The sequence below is a fragment of the Felis catus genome, chromosome A1 (genome assembly GCF_018350175.1).
Source record: "Felis catus isolate Fca126 chromosome A1, F.catus_Fca126_mat1.0, whole genome shotgun sequence".
Taxonomy (NCBI): domain Eukaryota; kingdom Metazoa; phylum Chordata; class Mammalia; order Carnivora; family Felidae; genus Felis; species Felis catus.
The window spans coordinates 153,122,278-153,141,950 of NC_058368.1; the positions used below are offsets into that span (position 1 = coordinate 153,122,278).

Sequence of the window (19,673 nt, forward strand, 5' to 3'; positions counted from 1 at the left end):
TCAAGGAACATGCATTTTAAGAATTCAGTAGATTTCCCTTGGTACAAAACTGCTCTAGGCACTACCATAGGAAGATAGAAAGAAAAAGAAACATGTTTTTCTACACTGCAGCTGGTTAAACCCAAACTGTTATTTTTCCCTTCACTCTGATGTCAAAAAATTAATGTGCTTAAAGTGTTTCTCTATACCTCTCTTGCCATGTTGGATGGGACAGAAAATACATACGTATACACAAATTTACATGCATATATACATAAATTCACAAGTGAATAAAAAATGTGTTAAATAATATCATCTTTGGAAAGAAAGTAAATGGGATATGCAGTGAAAGGAATATTGAAATCACAAGTATTGGCTTAGATCTTATTTATAAATGATAAGCATCCACATAATGAATAACATCTGTATTCTTCAACTAAGGCCAATAAACAGATATATTGTACTTCCCACTCAAAATAGAAACCAGCTTGCAATAAATGAACAGTTTTTCATTCATCATACACTCAATCAATTTCTAGAATAAAACTGACAGACCATCTTCTTTATCCCCACATAAAGTAGAGTATCACCATGAGCTTCCATGAAGAAAAAGTTGGTCAGGGCAACAAATGTAGCTGTTGATATAGTTGCAACTGTTAAAGAAGTCTTCAGGAGACTTACCTTGTGAGAGGTTGGCACATGAGCCTCTGAATCATAAGTGTTACCAGCATCTTACTGAGAAGAAGTACTTACAAAGAAGACCTTAGAAACAAACATTTAGAGTTGACCCTTGAACAACACAGTTTGAAAAGCACGGGTCCCCTCATATGCCACTTTTTAAAATAAGCACAGTATATACTGTAAAAGTATTTTCTCTTCCTTTTGATTTTCTCTTCCTTATGGTTTTCTTTTCTCTAAGAGCTTACTTTATTCAAACAGTACAATATAGAATACATACAACATACGAAATGTGTGTCAGTTGCTGTTTATGCTATCAGTAAGGCTTCCAGTCAGCAGTAGGCTGTCAGTAGGTACGTTTTGGGGGAGTCAATAGTTATACATGGATTTTTGACTGGAACAGGGGGTCAGTGCCTCTAATGCCTGCATTGTTCAAGTATCAGCGATATTATTCTTCCATTACCTAGTTCTTTTTTCATTACCTATGTGACCCAGATGTAACCCAGATAGCAGCTCCCTGGATTTCTTGATGTCCTCCAGTATACCAAGGTCAACTTGTTGTTTAAAATACAATTTAAATGAACTCAAATCACAGCCTCACATACAAGAAGTTCCCAGCATCCCTCCCAGTATTTTTAGCAGTTTTACTTGGAGCTTACATCTCTCCTGGACTCCTTTGCTTCTGAGTTCCTTCTCATGTTGATTTCATACAGGAAAAAAGAAACTGAAATACCCCAGGCCATATATATATATATATATATATATATATATATATATATATATATATGTGTGTGTGTGTGTGTGTGTGCAAAATATATATACATATATAAACATATATAAATATAAACATATATATACAAATATAAACATATATGTATATATACATATATATATATATATTTTTTTTTTTTTTACATCAAGTTGGGTAATGCAAGTGAAAACACTTCAAGAGGTACAAAGTGCTATCTAGGGGAGGTAATAATCTTCCTAAATGAGATAGTGACATAAAGCATCGTGAATGTTCTAAGAGCAGACCAGAAGGGAAAAACTGAAGATAATGAAATAGCATCTGCTTGTTTCATCTGGCTGAAAATACAATAAAGGGTGAAGCGCTGACTAGATTTTGAAGTCAATTAGATTGTCTGTGGGTTATAATAAGAAAGGAAATTTACCCATGGAAGTTTAAAAGGGAATGAACAGCCAAAGTGAGTCATGTGATTGCAAGAATCCAGAAGAGTATTCCACACCAAAAGAGAGAAGGGTTGCCAGAATACTTTGAAGCAGGGTGAGGCAGTAATTACAAGGAACACATTTTCCTTACCGTTTTAAAGACAACAGATCCACATGGCCTTTGTCTCATTTTCTGGTGACTGCCAGATCTGCTCTTGAAGCAGTAGCTGCCAGGGCACTAATCAGCTGCTTCCACAGCTCTCGTGTGTGCCTGGCTCTCAGTCTCATTACTTACGTTACATTCAGTTTTCCCAAGAATTTGTTCCCAGCCTCCTTTCAGAAACTATTTCTAACATGGTATTCACTGTTTCCTAACTCTGCATATCACTCTCATGTAGTGTAATCCTCAAACTACCTGGATATACTGTATCTCTTAATCGATTGGACTGAAAGAAATTTGGGTAGGTGAGGTTCATTTGTTGTTGCTGTTGTTTTAAGGGCAGAATATACTTCATTTATCTTAGGCACTTTTTTAAAAAAAATTTTTTTTTCAATGTTTATTCTTGAGAGAGAGAGAGAGAAAGCAGGGGAGGGGCAGAGAGAGAAAGGAAGACACAGAATCTGAAATAGGCTCCAGGCTCTGAGTTGTCTGCACAGAGCCCAATGCAGGGCTCGAACCCACAAATAGCGAGATCATGACCTGAGCTGAAGTCAGACGCTTAACTGACTGAGCCACCCAGGTGCCCCCATCTTAGGCACTTTGCATTATATGTCAGAAGCTTTATTCTATAGCACTAGAAATCCCTTTTTGAAAATGTGGAATGACATAGCTCGTTCCACCTACTTCCATGGACAGGGTCACAGAAGTGTGGAGTCCCTGACTGCTGTCTGCACTAGTGGCTTACCTTTTTAGCCCTATCTCATTTGCAAGTGTCTCATTTGATAGCGTTATAGAAGAGATGTCTGGCTCCCTAGACCCAAAGAAAGGTGATATGTACATAAGGCAGATTGTTGGGGAGAGACCAACATGGAGTCACAGCTACACAGAAGTGGGCACAGGCAGGGCCGTGCAGTCCAGCGGTGCCGAAGTAGCCAAGAAGGCAGGAAGTGCTGCGACAGGACTAGGCATGCTGTGGAGCCAAAGCCCTCCTCATCAATGATCTGGCCCCATTTTGCCCATGCGGAAGACAAACTTAGGGCGCTCTCAGCAGCCCAGCACTCATGAGAGGCCATGATTTGTGTGCCTCTGAAGAATATGGAGCAATTGGGTCACTTCAGCATTGGTTAATTTTCCTGCCCCCTTTTCTGAAAGAACAGGCCAGCTTGGCCAAGGCATCATACAAGCAGGGAGAATTGCAAAGGAGATTTTTAAGAGCTGTGGTGCATAGAGAATTCCCTTCTCTGCCCAAGACCCACTGCAGACTTGCCTAGTGTCTTATAACTTCGTAGGGGTCCACTCTGCCTCTTTTAACCAGGATAGTGTGCCATTCTTTGGGGTTCTGGTTTCAAAGGTTGTCTTCTAAAGGAAAGGCGAGTTTTTCAGAAGGCACTTCAAGTAGAGATGTGACAACCAAATGTGGTCAGCCGCTGGGAAATGCAGATGTTGAAGAGTCAAACCTATGCTATAGCACTTGGTGCAAAATGTTTATTTCTGCTCGAGCAGCTCACAATAGCTTCAGTAACCCCATTTTACAGACTGAAGTTGAATTATGATGACATTTTTCAAGGTAGAGTGAAAGCAGTGAAGTCTGTATGAGTTCCTTTGTCAGTATCTGTATTTGTCTAAACAACTTTAGGCTGGTCTCTGGCAGTGAATCCATAATTCAGGTGAAAACAATTGTTTAAAGCCAATGTATGTAAAATGAGTAGCCAACACGACTACTATTTTTAGTGCAGAAATATATTCAAGATCAAAGCCATTGGTGTTTGCCTGTTGTATTTAATCATACGCCTTTTACCTGGAAGACACAGGTCTTGTGGCATAAAGATGAGTGTGCAGGGAATGATTCAGGCTTTGTGCGTCCAAATTAAATTCTAAAAGCCAGGATATTCATCATTCTGACATCTCTTTGCAGATGCAGAATGTGTATTGAAATATCTCTTGAAATGTGTCTTGTTTACTTAAGGAATACATTTACCAGATCATGTTAATTAGAAATAATACCTGAGTAAGGTCTTTAATAATGTATCTCTTTTTAAATATAAAATGGAGGCACTATTTTTCCCAGTTGCAAGAATGGCTGTTTCTCCTGATTTTCCTATACTTTAGATTTTGAGGTGTCCTTCTGACTAGTTTATGTTTTTTTCAGAGTTTTGAGTTTTCTTGAGAATCCATTATTTTTGGCTATATGTAATCTAGGTTTGTAGATATTATGTATTAAAAATGGAGAAGTCGGAAAAAGATATTTGAAATGAGGCACTCCATACTATTAAGATTTCTTATAATTGAAAGTATTATAGTATTATTTTTTTAAAGGTTTATTTATTTTTGAGAGAGAGAGCACAAGCAGGGGAGGGGCAGAGAGAGAGGGGGACAGAAGATCTGAAATGGGCTTTCACTAACAGCAGTGAGCCCAATGCAGGACTCAAACCCACAAATTGGGAGATAACGACCTGAGCCGAAGTGGGACACTCAACCAACTAAGCCACCCAGAAGCCCCAGTATTATGTTGTAAGAGGTATGTTCTTTACAATACCTCAAAAGCGCAGTTTTAGATATTGAGAACATATTTTTAGCCGTCCTCCATTTTGACATTTTTTTGTGAGAGATTTGATGTAAAGAGCAAAAGGATTTTATGACCAATGAGTAAAAATTTCCAGTTAAAGCGGTGCCTAAGTGGCTCAATTGGTTGAGTATCTGACTTCTGCTGTCAGTGCGGAGCCTGCTTTGGATCCTCTGTCCCCCTCCCTCTCTGCCCCTCCCCCACTTGCTCTGTCTCTCTCAAAATAATTACACTTAAAAAAAATTTCCAGGTACATCTCAGAAACCATTTCCCATGGAATCTCAATGTTACAAAATAAGTAGTGAAAGCTTACCTTGGACCTCATTGATCTAAGTAAACTCCAGAATCATAAATACAATTGTGTAGTAGAACTTCTAAGTGGAAAGTTGTCATCATTTTCAAGAGAATTAATGGCTCTTGGAGGTATGTATAACTTAGAAATGACAAAACTGTCATTCACTCAAAAAACAAGATTATAGAAATGACAGAATGAACCCTAGGAATCCTCAAACTTGCGTTTATTTTTTTTAAATTTTTTTTAACGTTTATTTATTTTTGAGACAGAGCATGAATGAGGGAGGGACAGAGAGAGAGGGAAACACAGAATCGAAAGCAGGCTCCAGGCTCCGAGCCATAAGCCCAGAGCCCGACACAGGGCTCGAACTCACGGACTGCGAGATCGTGACCTGAGTTGAAGTCGGACGCTTAACCGACTGAGCCACCCAGGCACCCCAAACTTGCGTTTAAATAATGCCTCCTTGGGGTGCCTGGGTGGCTCAGTTGATTGGGCCACTGACTTCATTCAGCTCAGGTCATGATCTTGCAGCCTGTGAGTCCAAGCCCCACGTTGGGCTCTGTGCTGACAGCTCAGAGCCTGGAGACTGTTTTGGATACTGTGTCTCCCTCTTTCTCTGCCCTTCCCCCATTTGCACTATGTCTCTCAAAAATAAATAAAAACATTTAAAATTTTCTAAAAACAAAACCAAAAAAACAATGCCTTCTTTTATGAGGTCCTCAATAAGACCTTGGTCTCCATAGGCCAATAAGACAGAGCTAGAAAAGTGAATGTGAGTTTCTCAAATTTATTTTGCCATAACCTTTGTTGAAGTTTTCTGAGCACCTCAGGATATGCGTATTCCACAGAACCTACTTTGTGAAGCAGTGGGCTGGATTTAATCGGGTAGCCTGTACTCAAACCAAGCTTCAATTTGGCAAATCAAAAATTTGCTTTTGCCAACATTTAGATACAAAGAGCTAGTATAAAGTGATGATGTAACCCATTCTGAATTTAGAAACGTGTTTATTGAAGTTGTCTGAGTTGTCTTGTCTCTTCTGTCCTCCAGGTGTTTCATCCCAAACATCTATGCGGCTCTCTTCACTGGGGCTCTTGTTCCTTTAACGTGCCTTGTGGTAGTGTTTGTGGTGTTCATCCATGCCTACCAGGTGAAGCCACAGTGGAAAGCATATGACGACATCTTCAGAGGAAGAACAAATGCTGCAGGTTTGAAAGGAACCCTTTTCCCTTTTTGTACTTTTGAGATGGGAACTTTTTAATGGTGGGAAAATGTCACTGAATAATGTTTACCAAAAAAAAAAAAAATGGAGAAAAGTTAGACTCAGCTTCTAGCACTGAAGCCATAGGTTAAGCTATGGCTCTCCAGTTTCACCTGCTTCTTGGCACTTCCTGACATGTCTCTTTCTTCAGGGTGCCATAGGTTTTATCGCTGGTTCCAGTTTTGTCCTTAAGATACTCGTGTTCAAGGGGCTCCTGAGTGACTGTCGGCTAAGTGTCCGACTTCAGCTCAGGTCATGATCTCACAGTTCGTGGGTTTGAGCCCTACATCAAGCTCTGTGCTGACAGCTTAGAGCCCGGAGCCTGCTTCAGATTCTGTGTCTTCCTCTCTCTGCCCCACCCACTTGTGCACTCTCTCCCTGTCAGTCTCAAAAATACATATATAAATGTAAAAAAAAAGTTAAAAAAAGATACTTATGTTCCAGGAGCGTTTGGGTGGCTCAGTCAGTTAAGGGACCAACTCTTGGTTTCAGCTCTGGTCATGATCTTACAGCTTGTGAGATCAACGCCCGCGTTGGGCTCTGTGCTGGCAGCATGGAACCTGCTAGGGATTTTCTCTCTCCCACTCTTTCTGTTCCTCCCCTGCTTGTGCTCTCTTTCTCTCTCCCTCTCTCAAAATAAATAAACATTTTTTTTTAATTTTTTTTTTCAACGTTTATTCATTTTTGGGACAGAGAGAGACAGAGCATGAACGGGGGAGGGGCAGAGGGAGAGGGAGACACAGAATCGGAAACAGGCTCCAGGCTCCGAGCCATCAGCCCAGAGCCCGACGCGGGGCTCGAACTCACGGACCGCGAGATCGTGACCTGGCTGAAGTCGGACGCTTAACCAACTGCGCCACCCAGGCGCCCCTAAATAAACATTTTTAAAAATTTTTTAAAAAGATACTCATGTTCAAGTCAATGCCTCACAGCCTTGGGAACTGCTTCCCCGGGCTTTCTTCAAGCCAAGCAAGAACAGCCTGTGTTCAACCTGTGAAATCTATTCATTTCTTTCAGCTTCTGAGCCTTCATCACAGACAGCCCTCCCTAATGCTCATGAGTGCTGTATTTTGCTTGTGGGGTTTTGATTGTGCTGACAGATGTTTAAAAACATATGTGATGGGATAGCTTCATAACTGGCTACACATGTCTGGTTACTTAAGAGCGCAAGTCTTTCCAGCGCAAGTTGGCTTTCGCTGCAGCTCATTTTTTCCCTTTGAATCATACTTAACACAGGTTTTTATGACCTGATTCTTTTTTGTTGTTGTTGTTGTTAGATTAGAGTCTCTTAGGAATTTTCTTAACTAGGAACAGTAACCATACACCTTCATAGAGAAAATTCCCTCTAAATTGGTGTCAATGATGGGGATATTGGAGAGAATCTTGTGATCTGGGGATGGGGGACCCCTCTTAGGCCAATGAAAAAGTCTCCTCTTTTCTGAATTTTTACAGATCTAAAGCCAAATGAGTAAGAGGAATTCTTCACATTTTAAGTGCTTTCCAAAGTTTAAGCAATTACCACATACAAAGTCCCTTGAATAGTATCTAATACATTATTATCAGCTCAACAGAAATTGTCACAGGATGAGAAAAGGAGACCCTCTAATGTATGAAGAGACTTCTAGTTCCTGAAATGGATGAGGGAACACATGAAAAGATTTCCTCATGATATAAAGAGAAGGAACTTCTTGATGTTAGTTTGTGAGGTAGTTTGTAGGGTAGCTGTTTCTAGCCAGCTCTTGTCTCCCCTTTCCCATTTAGCATGCAGTCATTGTGTGGGCTGAAATTTTATATAACGTTATGATTAATCTTAACTTTTTAATAGAAGAAGTAGTATTCAATGTAGAAATCCTACTTTTTCATGGGGCATAGGATTTATCCAGAAACTGTGCTTTTTTTCAACTTGGGATTCATTTTAGTAAAGTTAATATTCTCTCCAGAACAGAAAGTTTGTTTTCTTTTCCCAAATGATAAGATTTGTTTTGTTTTCTATATGATATAAAAGTGCTAGTGTTTGCATGTTTTCAACAGTGATAACATAAGGGCCTCACCTAATGAGTTAATTCTTTTTCATGGCTAACTACCTTTTGGACATGATCCATCATGGATACAGTAGATAATAATACTCCAATTATCTGAAAAACATAGCCCTCAAGCATTAAACATAATGCTAAAAGCTTCAGCATACTTGTTTCTCAACTAGGGAAACCTCTCGTGCAATGAAATATTAATAGAAGCATTGTTCTGTTGTAGCTTTTCAAATAAAAATACTATTATAATTCTAATTCCCCTATTCCCATGTCAATTCAGTCTAATAGTCATTATTTCACACTTGGACTCATACAGTATTTTCCTGACTGGCCACTAGTTGTAGTCTTTTTCTTCCCTATCTCGTCTTCTCAGATGTGTATATTTCAGAACTGTAAAGTAGGTTCCCTGACTCCAGCATTACAGTCACTTGTTGTTCTCTCTCGTTGCCTGAGAGAAGTCCAGTCTCTTTAGCCTACAATACAGGAGTTCCTAGAGTCCACGCACCAGGCCATCTTTTCATCCCCAAGTTACTTAATATTTATCCTGCCTTCTGACCATCCCATGTATTTTCTCTTTCCTAAAATTACCTGATACTGTCATCTTTGGTCATGTAAGGAGACCTCTGCTCTGCACTCTTCATCAATAGCTGACAAAACCCATGTGTTTAGTAAGTAATATGAGAAAATGTGGATGAGAGAGAGGTGGAAGACATTTATTATCCTCCCATAATCTTCATTAGCTCCCTAAAACTGTCCAAAATAAACCCATCATTTCAGTAAAAATAGTATGCTAGATAAGCACAAGTGAATTCCCCTAGACCCTCCCTTCCAAGAAGGTACTACTAAGTTTGAGGTGCCTGGGTGGCGTAATCAGTTAAGCATCTGACTTCCGCTCAGGTCATGATCTCAACAGTTCGTGATTTCATAGCTCACAGTTCGTGACATTGCAGAGCCTTCTTGGGATCCTCTCTCCCCCTCTCTCTCTGCCCCTCCCCCACACACTCTGTCATTCTCTCTGTCTCTCTCTCTCTCTCTCTCAAAAATGAATAAACTTAAAAAAATTTTTTTCTAAAAGTTCCCAACATGCTACCTCTTCTCCGAAGCCTTTGCAGTTGCCTCTTCACAGAACCACATCAAATAAGAATTGCTCCTTTCCCCATCTCTGCCTTTAAAGCTCGTTGTCCCTATAGCCATTATAGCACTTATCATAGAATGCGATGGTGACTTCTTTTGGTGTGTGTGGTTGATTTCCTTAATAAATGATGAATTCCTGGAGGGCAAAGACCATTTATTATTCATCTCTATCTGTATCAGCACAGTCTTGTAAATTGCTCAGTAGATAGCAGGAGCATAGTTAATATTTGTTGACTAAATGAATAAATTAATAATCATAAATGTACCATAAAATCTTTTAGGTATGGATCTTTAAGCTAAATATAGCATTAAAAAGAAGAGGAATCTGTTATATCATCAAAAGTAAAAATTAAAGGATTTACCTCATTGATCTCATTGTAGGTATCCCTTTGAAAGTTATTATCATTGGGACTGTAATTTTTTTCTTGACTTCTGTGATTCCCTAAAATATGCATTCAGCTTTGACTGCTGGCATGATCTTTTATATTTTACTTGCAATGTACTGTAACCACCTCCATTTGAATACGTTCCACTTAATTCAAATTCGAAATTTCTAGAAGAAAAAGAAAATGTCTTCTCAACCAAGGAGCATTTGATACTGTTTGAATCTTTTGGCTAAAATTCCTTTGCATTGACCTGAAGAGTGTCCAGTCAGGATGGCACTGTAAATTCATTTATTGTCCTCTGCCCTACTCCATAGAAGCCCTCACCTGGGACGTACAGACAGGATATAACAAGAGAAAATATTTTTTAAAGGGACATGTCTTTGGGTCAGAAATAGAACAGGAACACAAAGTAGTAAACTGGGCTGAAGCCATGGACCCAAGGTCTTCTGGGTCCACAAGCCAGTGGATGTGGGAGTATCTCCACTGATGGGGGAGTGAATTAGGAGCTAAAATATTTCACCCAAGGCAGGTAGACTGGAGCAGTAGCACTTGCATGAAACACCTGCCACAGTAACTTGGGCTTTGGGTTACAGGAATTTGGGAGGCCAAGGAAAAGGCAGACAAAGCATTTGATCTAGTACCTGGCCCAGTTTTCCAGAGTTTACAGAATGTATTGCTATCATATCCGCATGTCACTGTAGGGGCTGGAGGCCCAAGACACAAAACTAGTTCTCCTTGGATAGGAGAGCTGAGTGGAGGCAACCATAAAATCATTAGAAAAACACAGACAAAGAGAGTAAGCAAAGGAACAAATGTTTTCTACTCAAGATTAGCTGAAGTATAAATGTTTCAGACATTGGAAAAAAAACAACAGATAGCCTTTAAAATCAGCAATCAAAAAGATGAATTTAAGCCAGAAAATAAGTTTACATATAGAATAAGCTATAAATAAGTTTGATAAGTAAGTTAGGATCCCTGAAAATATAGAGCAGGAATCATCAAACTGTGGCCCTACTGGCCACTCACCTTTCCCCATTTCATCTATTCTCTAGTAGCTTCATGGAGATCTAATTTACCTGCAAAAGTTCACCTGTTTAAATTTACATTTCAGTGGTCTTTAGTGTATTTATATAGTTGTGTAACTATCACCATAATCTAATTTTAGAACATTTTCATCACCTCAAAAAGAAACCCCATATCCATTAGCAGGCATTCCTCTTTCTACACTTCCCTGAGCCCTACCTTCTATCTCTAGAAATGTGTCTGTTCTGGACAGTTCCTGTAACTGGGTCATAGAAGATGTGGTCTTTTGTGTCTAGCATCCTTCATTAGCAGCATGGTTTCAAAGTTCATATATGTTATAGCATGTAGCACCACTTAGTTTTTTGGTTGTTTTGTTTTGGTTTGGTTTTTTGACAAATAAAATGCCAGTGTATAGATACACTACATTTTCATTTTCCATTCATCGGTTGATGGACATTTGGGTTGGTTTCACCTTTGGGCTATTAAGAACGCTGCTGTGGACATTCATATACAAGTTTTTATATTAACATAGGTTTTCATTCCTCATGAGTATATACCTAGAAGTAGAACTGCTTGGTCATATGGCAGCTCTGTTTCACATTTTGAAGAACTGCCAAAGTATTTGCCAAAGTGGAGGTGCCTGGGTAGCTCAGTCTGTTAAGCATCCAACTCTTGATTTTGGCTCAGGTCATGATCCCATGGTTCATGGGATCGAGCCCCTCAGGCTCTGCACTGACCCTGTAGAGCCTGCTTGAGCTTCTCTCTCTCTGCCCCCCCCCACTCGCACATGTGCGTATGCATGCGTGCATGTGCCCTCTCTCTTTCTCTCTCTCTTAAAAAATAAATAAACATTTAAATAAATAAACAATTTTCCAAAATGGCTACAGTGACCTGTTTTTTAAGTAAATTTTGTTTGGAACTGAGCCACACCCATTTGTTTGCATGGATCCTATGCTGCTCTCACAATGCAGAGTTGAGTATATGTTGCTGCAACGGAGACCGTGTGGCCTACAAACCCTAACATATTTAATATCTGACCATTTACAGAAAAAGTTGAACAGCTGACCCCTGATATAAAGAAATATATATCCACTAAAAACATTTAAACATGAAAAACAAAAATAGATATAAACAATATAAAAACAGGCAAGTATGAAAATGAAATAATTTCAGAAATCTTGGCAATGAAAAATATACTCTTTGAAATATTGAAATATCTTGACATTTGAGTTAAACCTAGATGAGTAACAGAGAAGAGGAATGAATTAGCATCTGATGGTAGGATTGAGGAATTCACCGAGGTCATGTGCGAAAAAGAGAAAATATGAAAACCAAGCTAAGGGGTATGAGAACACATCACAAAAGACAAGAATATAGGGAATGGAGAAAAAGAAGATTTGAAGAGGTAATGCTTGAGACTTTTTCAGAATTGAAAAAAATGAACACAATTACACATAAGGTAAACACATTGTAAAAAGCGGGGCGGGGGGAGGTGAGAGAATGCTGAGAAGTCTAGTATATTAGCAAAATATAAAGTACATTTTGAAAGTTCCCATGTCTGTATTTTTGAAAAACTGGAGAATGAGCGAGCACCTTTTCTTCGCTTCTCATATTCGGTACTGTTATGAGCAGCACCAGCCCCACACAGGAGTTCGGATGCTACCTTGCAAACACATGCCGCTAAGCTCGCTGCAAACCTGAGCTCTAAAAGCAGCACACAAACTCTTCTCTGCTTCTCTCTGAGAAACCTGCACTTTTTACACCCCATGTACACTAATGCCTGAGGAGGAAGGCAGTTCTAATTAGTCTGAAGCATATCCAGCTTGGTTCTGCAATTCCAAGCATCTACGAAAGCAGCCTTTTTTCCCGAAGCACCTCTGATCTGATGGTGTATAGTTTAGGTACATTTTGCCTTGCGTTTTTTAACTGGATGAGCATTTATAGATATATTAGATAGCAGCATGAGAAATGTATTTTCAAGTAGTGAATCAAGAGTTGAAATCACTTTTAACAATGAGTAAGATGCATTATGAGAAGGAAAGGTCAATTTGTAGTTTCCTTACAGCCAGGCTGGGTTTTGTGTTCAAGTAAATGGGGTGGCTGTGATTATTTACTTACTGTAGAGTTTTAGGTTTGGTAAACAGATGTGATAAGTTAACTCCAGCATCAGACCTCTTTGACTACCTAACGAGTTGGCAGCAGTCGTTTTTTTAGGCCTGGAGTCTTCTATATTCTATAGAACTGTTCTCCAAACTAATCACTCTTATGCAGATTAGATGTATCGGACAACTGGAGCAGGTTTAGGTCAATCTACTGCATTTGGTTATGATTACTAAGGATCAGTCCCTTTACACTTTGTGTTCTGAGTGCGTTTTTTGCACCTGATGGCCCTTTATTTCAGAGTGCAGATAAACTCAAGGAAATCTAAAGGAAAGAGGAACAGAGAAGGGGTTGCCAGTGAATACAATACACTCTGTGCTGTAGTCTCCCAAAGACGGCTACAGTCCATCCCTTCCCTTTCTGAGTGTGGTCTGGGGCAGTGCTTACAGCTTGGCATTCTGTGGCCCTTTTGCTGCCAGACCGCTGTGAACCAAATTTTCGACGGTCAGTGGCTCCTAATGAGAATCACTGGCCTCCTCCTCCTCCCTTTAGTGGGGTGAGTGTGCAGTGAGAATGAGTCAGGAAAAAGGTATGTTCCCTGAACTAAATTTCAATGTCTGAAACAGCGTTTTAAACAAAGCCTATAATTTTAGGGTTTGGTTTTGATCTCTGGCAGTGATAAGCTTGTCTCTCCTTTTAGGCTCATTAGAATTTACTGGTTCTTTCTGAATCATCATCCAATTCCAATGTGAAGAATGATTCATGGATCAGGGAAGGAAAATTAATTTGAATAAAAAGAGGAAGTAGGTGGTTACAAATCCCTTTCTTATAAAAATCCCACGTATGTTTCAGTATGTTACATAAAGGTGGCTTGATCCAGCTACCTGTGGATAGCATAAATCTGAGGTGGGTGGCATCTCTGGAACTATAATGACTACTTCTCTACTTGGGAGCATATTTGAGGATGAATGCTTCCATTTTTTTTTTTTTTCTGAAACTCCATTTCCTCATACTTAGGGTGAACAACAGTAGTAAAATAAATAAAGATTCCATTGCAATTATGAAAATCATTGAAAAGTTGTTATAATGAATATAATATATAACAATATATAACATATCAATATATAATAGTTAATATATACTATTCATTACATTAATATATAAATTATTATTAATATATAATTGGTTGTTATTACTATATGATATAATTAATGTATCATCCCATACACCCTAAAGTTGAGTGATTTCTTTTTCTCTCTGGACATTTTGAAAATTCCAAAAGGAGTTTCAAGAAACCCAATGAAATCCAAAGGAAAAAGAAGAAAAGGAAAGAGCTCCTGGTAAATGCAATACACTGTGTATGGTATTCTCCAGAGATGGCCGCCCTCAGTTATTTCCCTCCCTTTGCATATGTGCTACTCTTCACATAAAGCAGTAGAGCCTTTCCCCTCCCTTTAAATCTGGACTGGCTTTGGACTTGCTTGGACTAGTATAATATGATGGCAGTGAGGCCGTCCCATAATGGGCCTAGCCTTTAAGAAGACTAGCACTTTCGGCTTCCTTCCTCTTGGAAGTCAGCCACCAGAAGTCCAATTACTCTGAGACCACCATGGCGTTAGGAACCCCAAGCTAGTCTTGCAGAGCAGCCATGTGAATAGACATGCTTGGCAAGTTGTTTCAGGCATCCCGGCTCTGATTCCAGACATGTGAGTGAAGATGCCTTCTTGTAGTTTCCAGCCTGAGAGCAGAAAAACTGCCCAGCCCAGATTGCAGGACTGTGAGAAATAATGAACTGTTTTAAGCCACTAGATTTTGTAGTGGTTTATCATGGAGGAATCAATAGCTGAAACACTCGGGTTCTGGTATCTTTATTATCCTCACATCAGAATTCTAAGTATGTCACTGTCACTTCAAATTTTATTGCTTGCGGAAACATACATGGTTTATAAATGTGAAAAATATATATATATTTTTTTTTCCTAAAGCAAAATTAAGACTTCCACTAAAGCAAAGTAAAAATAGTCTTACCTAGTGACAGTATGTGCTTAAATAAGATCCAGAATGACCAATATAACAGGTTTCACACATCCTTGGCAGTAAGCTGCTTGTCTGCAGTCTACTCCCAGGTCCAGTGCTGAAAAGAAAATAAAAAAACAGTTCCTGGGGACCTAAGGGAAACCCCAGAGCTTCTCACTACACAGTAAACAGCTCTTCCATTTGAGCTAGAAAAAGCTTTGTGAGCACAGTTCATTCTTCCCACATTTGCCAGTAGTGGTAGGGAAAATCCAAAAGATTAAAGAAACATTGTGGATGCTCCTTCTCTGTGTAGTTTATATCTATGACCTCAGTCTTCAAGGATTCAAATTAGAAATCTTTGAATCTGAAAGATGATGTGTAGTCACTGAATGTTTTCTGCAGGCTTTGATAATGCTTTTAAAAAACTAGAACAATAACATCAGGAGTTAGTTTCCTAAGGCTTAGGATATCCGCATAAAAAGTAAGAAATAAAGGGCTGCCTGGGTAGCTCAGTCGGTTAAGCATCTGACACTTGATTTCAGCTCAGGTCGTGATCTCATGGTCATGAATTCATGGTCATGAGATCGAGCCCCACATGGGTCTCCCCACTGGGTGTGGAGCCTGCTTAAAATCCCCTCTGCCTCTTTCTCACCACACAGGCTCTCTCTCTTAGATAGATAGATAGATAGATAGATAGATAGATAGATAGATAGATAAAGATTTAAAAGTTAAAAATAAAATGATAGAGTTGAGACCTGAAATTTCTGTTTGAACTCTTGATTTGCACATGTAACCAAAGGAGAAAATGGACTGATGATTTGTAGCAGAGCTGGGTCTTTCTAGAACTCAAGTTTTCTTAATATCTTTATCTCAGTGAACTGCCCTTTACCTAGTCTCCTTGAATACTAGGAGGATAAGGGCAGTTCTCTACTGAGGCTATTTCAGCATCAAACTGTTCAATTTGCATATGTTTTCTAGGTGGAAGAGAGCAGTGAGCAGAGATAAGATAAGGTTGGAAGGAACAGTAAGAGCTGACCTACATATAAGTAGCAGGTATGAATTATGCCCTGGTGATCATAATCATCCTCAGCACCAGTGCCAAGTAAAGCTCACCATGCTAGACACTGAGCTAAGCATTTTGTATATATTATCTCAATTTTTACAAGAATCCTATGAAGCAGGTATTCTTATTCCTGCAATCAGACAAGGAAATGAGAAGCTTAGAAAACTGTCCAAGTTACAAAGCTGTTAAATTGTGCAGTTGCGATTAGAACTCTCAAGGTCTCCAGAGATGCTGTTACTGCTAATGCTAGCATTTCACCCCTTCCCATTTTGGTATCAAAAGTTTCATTGTAGGGCACCTGGCTGGCTCAGTCAGTGGAGAATGCAACTCTCGATCTCAGGGTTGTAAATTCAAGCCTCACATTGGATGTAGAGATTACCTAAAAATAAAATCTTTAGGAAAAAAAAAAGTTTCATTGAGAGGCACCTGTCTGGCTCAATGAGTAGAGCATACGACTCTTGATCTTGGGATCTGTGCTCAAGCCACACGTTGGGTGCAGAGATTACTTTAAAAAATGTTTCATTGAGGGGTACCTGGGTGGCTCAGTCAGTTAAGCGTCTAACTTCGGCTCAGGTCATGATCTCACGGTTCGTGGGTTCAAGCCCCGTGTTGGGCCCTGTGCTGACAGCTCAGAGCCCGGAGCCTGCTTCAGATTGTGTCTCTGTCTCTCTCTTCCCTTCCCTCACTGGTGCTCTGTCTCTGTCTCTCTCTCTTTCTCAAAAATAAATATTTAAAAAATGTTGTTACTGTTTCATTGAGAAAAACATGTAAACATTAAATTAAACCTAGAAAACACAAGCCCATAAAATTATTAGACTCCATTCCCCGGAACGACTTTGAAGTGATCTAGTCTGGCAGATTGTTCCTTCAATTTCTAATTTCCAAGAAACACTGCTCCCTTTTTTTTTAATTTTGAGAGAGAGAGAAAGATCATGAGAGCAGAGGAGAGGGGCAGAGGAAGAGAGAGAGAGAGAATCTTAAATAGGCGCTATACTTAGCTCATCGTGGAGCCTGATACAGGGCTTCATCCCGTGATTCTGGGATCATGACCTGAGCCAAAATCAAAAGTCAGATGCTCACCCGACTGAGCCACCCAGGTGCCCCCATATAAAGTCTTTAGTGTACTCTCTGAAACATATTAAGCATTCAATATATGTTGGTATTTTTATTACCATAACAACTCTTTCAATATGTAATTGATATGGAATACAGTTGGATATGTAACTCCTTTGTCCTACATGTTTTTTTAAATGTCTTTCAAATATGCCTCCTTTTTTTTTCTTCATGGTTATGCCTGGTGTATTAGCTCAGGCTGCCATAACAAAATATCATAGACTATGTGGCTTAACCAAGAGAAATTTATTCTTCATGGTTCTAGAGGCTGAAAAGTCCCACAGTCTGGGTGCTGGCCAATTCTGCTCCTAATGAAAGCCCTCTGCCTGGCTTACCATGGCCATCTTTTTGCTGTGTCTTCACATGAAGAAAGAGAGTTAGTTCATCTCCCAAGCACACTAACCCCATCACAAAAGTTCTACCCTCATGACTTAATTACCCCCTCAAAGTCCTCATCTCCAAATACCATTACATTGAGGGTTAGGGCTTCAACATACAACTTTTGGAGGGACATAATTTAGTCCATAGTACCTGGGTTATATCCCTCATCATCTTTTACTTAGACAATTGCAACTGTTTTGAGACTGATATTCTTAATTCTTATCTGTCCCCGTTCTGCACTGAACAATCTAAAAAGTGAAAATTGATCACATCATTTAAATCATCCAATAGCAATTTTTAGACTATAGGATAAAAGGAAAATTCCAGAGGCGCCCAGGTGGCTCATTGGGTTAAACTTTTGACTCGGTTTCGCTCACATCATGGTCTCACAGTTTGTGAGTTCGAGCCCCACGTTGGGCTCTGCACTGACAACATGGAGCCTTCCTGGGATTCTCTCTCCCTCTCTCTCTCTCTCTGTCCCTCCCCCTCCCCCAATCATGCTCTCTCTCCCTCTCTCAAAATAAATAAACTTCCAAAATATTTTTTAAAAAAGGGAAAATTCCACCACTTCTCCGCACAAACTCTTGATTTACTCCAGCCATACTTCACTAGTGCTGTTGCCTAAAAGTGATGTGATTCCTGGTAAATCCGGACTTAAACAACACGACTGAATTCACTGTCACTTGCTGAGTTCATCAGTTTTGGTGACCAAGGAAGGTCACTTGCTGAGTTCATCAGTTTTGGTGATCAAGGAAGAGAGGGAATTGCATCGAAACTAATTTCCCTCTGGATGCACATCATGAACAGACTGGGTGTCGCTGGAAGATATGGTCAGTGTGGTATTCATATGGTCCGTGTCTAAGAGCATCACAGTGGCATTGTTGCTTAGATGCATTGCATACTCTTTGACCTTTAGTGTGGTTGGCATCTCTTACTGACAAACCCATAGCATTGCCGTGCCTCAGTTTGACCCAGAGAATCAGTGAAACTTCCCAATTGTTTATAATTTTTATACATAGGCTAAATGAGTTTCCCATATATTTCCTTGGCAGTTTTTCTCCAAATAAATAAAAAGTTTAAATTTTAATTTTCCTGGCATACTTCACTCTTTTTAAAGGACTTCCCCCTCTCCTCAAATCCTTCTTTATTTATCCTGGAAAAATTACCAATGACGCATTTCTTTCTTCTCCTTTGAAAGCTACATAAAACAGTTATTCATGTTTATTGCTTTGATCTAACAGCACATTCTTTTTTTTTTTTTTTTTAATGGATGACTGAAGTCTTCCATTTAACTGTTGGCTGATGAAAATACAATTTCTTTTTTTTTTTTAATGTGTCTCTCTCAAATTTGTATTCAGACAGTTGCCAAAAACATATATAAAACTCTACTAGAGAATATAAAAATCAGTTTTCAAGGCTGTTTTATCTTGGATTATTTATGGCTTCGAGAACATTATATTCCCCATTGACCTGCTCTATGAGCCACCTCAGTCAGTGTTAACGTGGTGATCCTGTAATACACCTGAGTCTCTCTAGTCAGCCAAATCCCAAATTCTTAACTGTAAATTCCATTCTTGATTTGCAGCTTTTTCTATGTATTGTTTACTGCCATTCTCATTATTTAGAAAAAGTTCCAATTTATTATTCCATATCTACATAGGTCTTTAAAATACATATGGTTACAAGATCCCACATTAATCAACTGGTATGATATTAAAGAGGAGATCCAGAAATAAAGGAAAATAGGGCTGATAAAATTAGGGAAATAGGAAGTAGGGATGGGTAATCCGGGGAATTCAATTGCATTGTAAACTTCTTTTAAAATGTATAGTTGGTGGAGTGCCTGGCTGGCTCAGTTGGTTAAGCATCTGACTCTTGATTTTGGCTCGGGTCATGATCTCACAGTTTGTGGGATCGAGCCCCATGTTAGGCTGTGCGCTGACAGTGCTGAGCCTGCTTGGGATTCTCTGGCTTCTTCTGTCTTTGCTCCTCCCCCATTCACATTCCACACCCTCTCTCTCTTTCTCTCTCTCTCTCAAAATAAATAAACTTAAAAAAAAAAGGTATAATTGGCACAATGTCTGTGATCATAATGCTGTACTTAATAGTTTGCATATTATAAAACCCAGGAAGTTGAAAATGGCATCTTTGTAAGTGGTTTCTTTTCAGAAAAGTACCCCATCACCATATCAAAAGAGAAGTTTGGGTTTCATTGGGCCAGGAAGCAATAACAAACTCAGTCTCATCCTTTCACACAAGTACTTTTTCAGTTACCTTACCATAAAAGATCACTTTCCTTACAACCAGTTACAAGAGGCCACTC

General features: G+C 39.3%; 1 protein-coding gene across 8 annotated transcripts in view; it reads left to right on the top strand.

Moving 5' to 3' along the window:
• The window catches only part of ADGRV1 (adhesion G protein-coupled receptor V1), a 591,098-nt gene that overhangs the window by 489,506 nt on the left and 81,919 nt on the right, over positions 1–19,673 (top strand). For all 8 annotated transcript variants that reach the window (XM_045033568.1, XM_045033570.1, XM_045033575.1 and 5 more), the window contains one exon: positions 5,894–6,051. In XM_045033568.1, the coding sequence (XP_044889503.1) occupies positions 5,894–6,051 (158 nt within the window). The remainder of the gene's footprint in view (positions 1–5,893; positions 6,052–19,673) is intronic.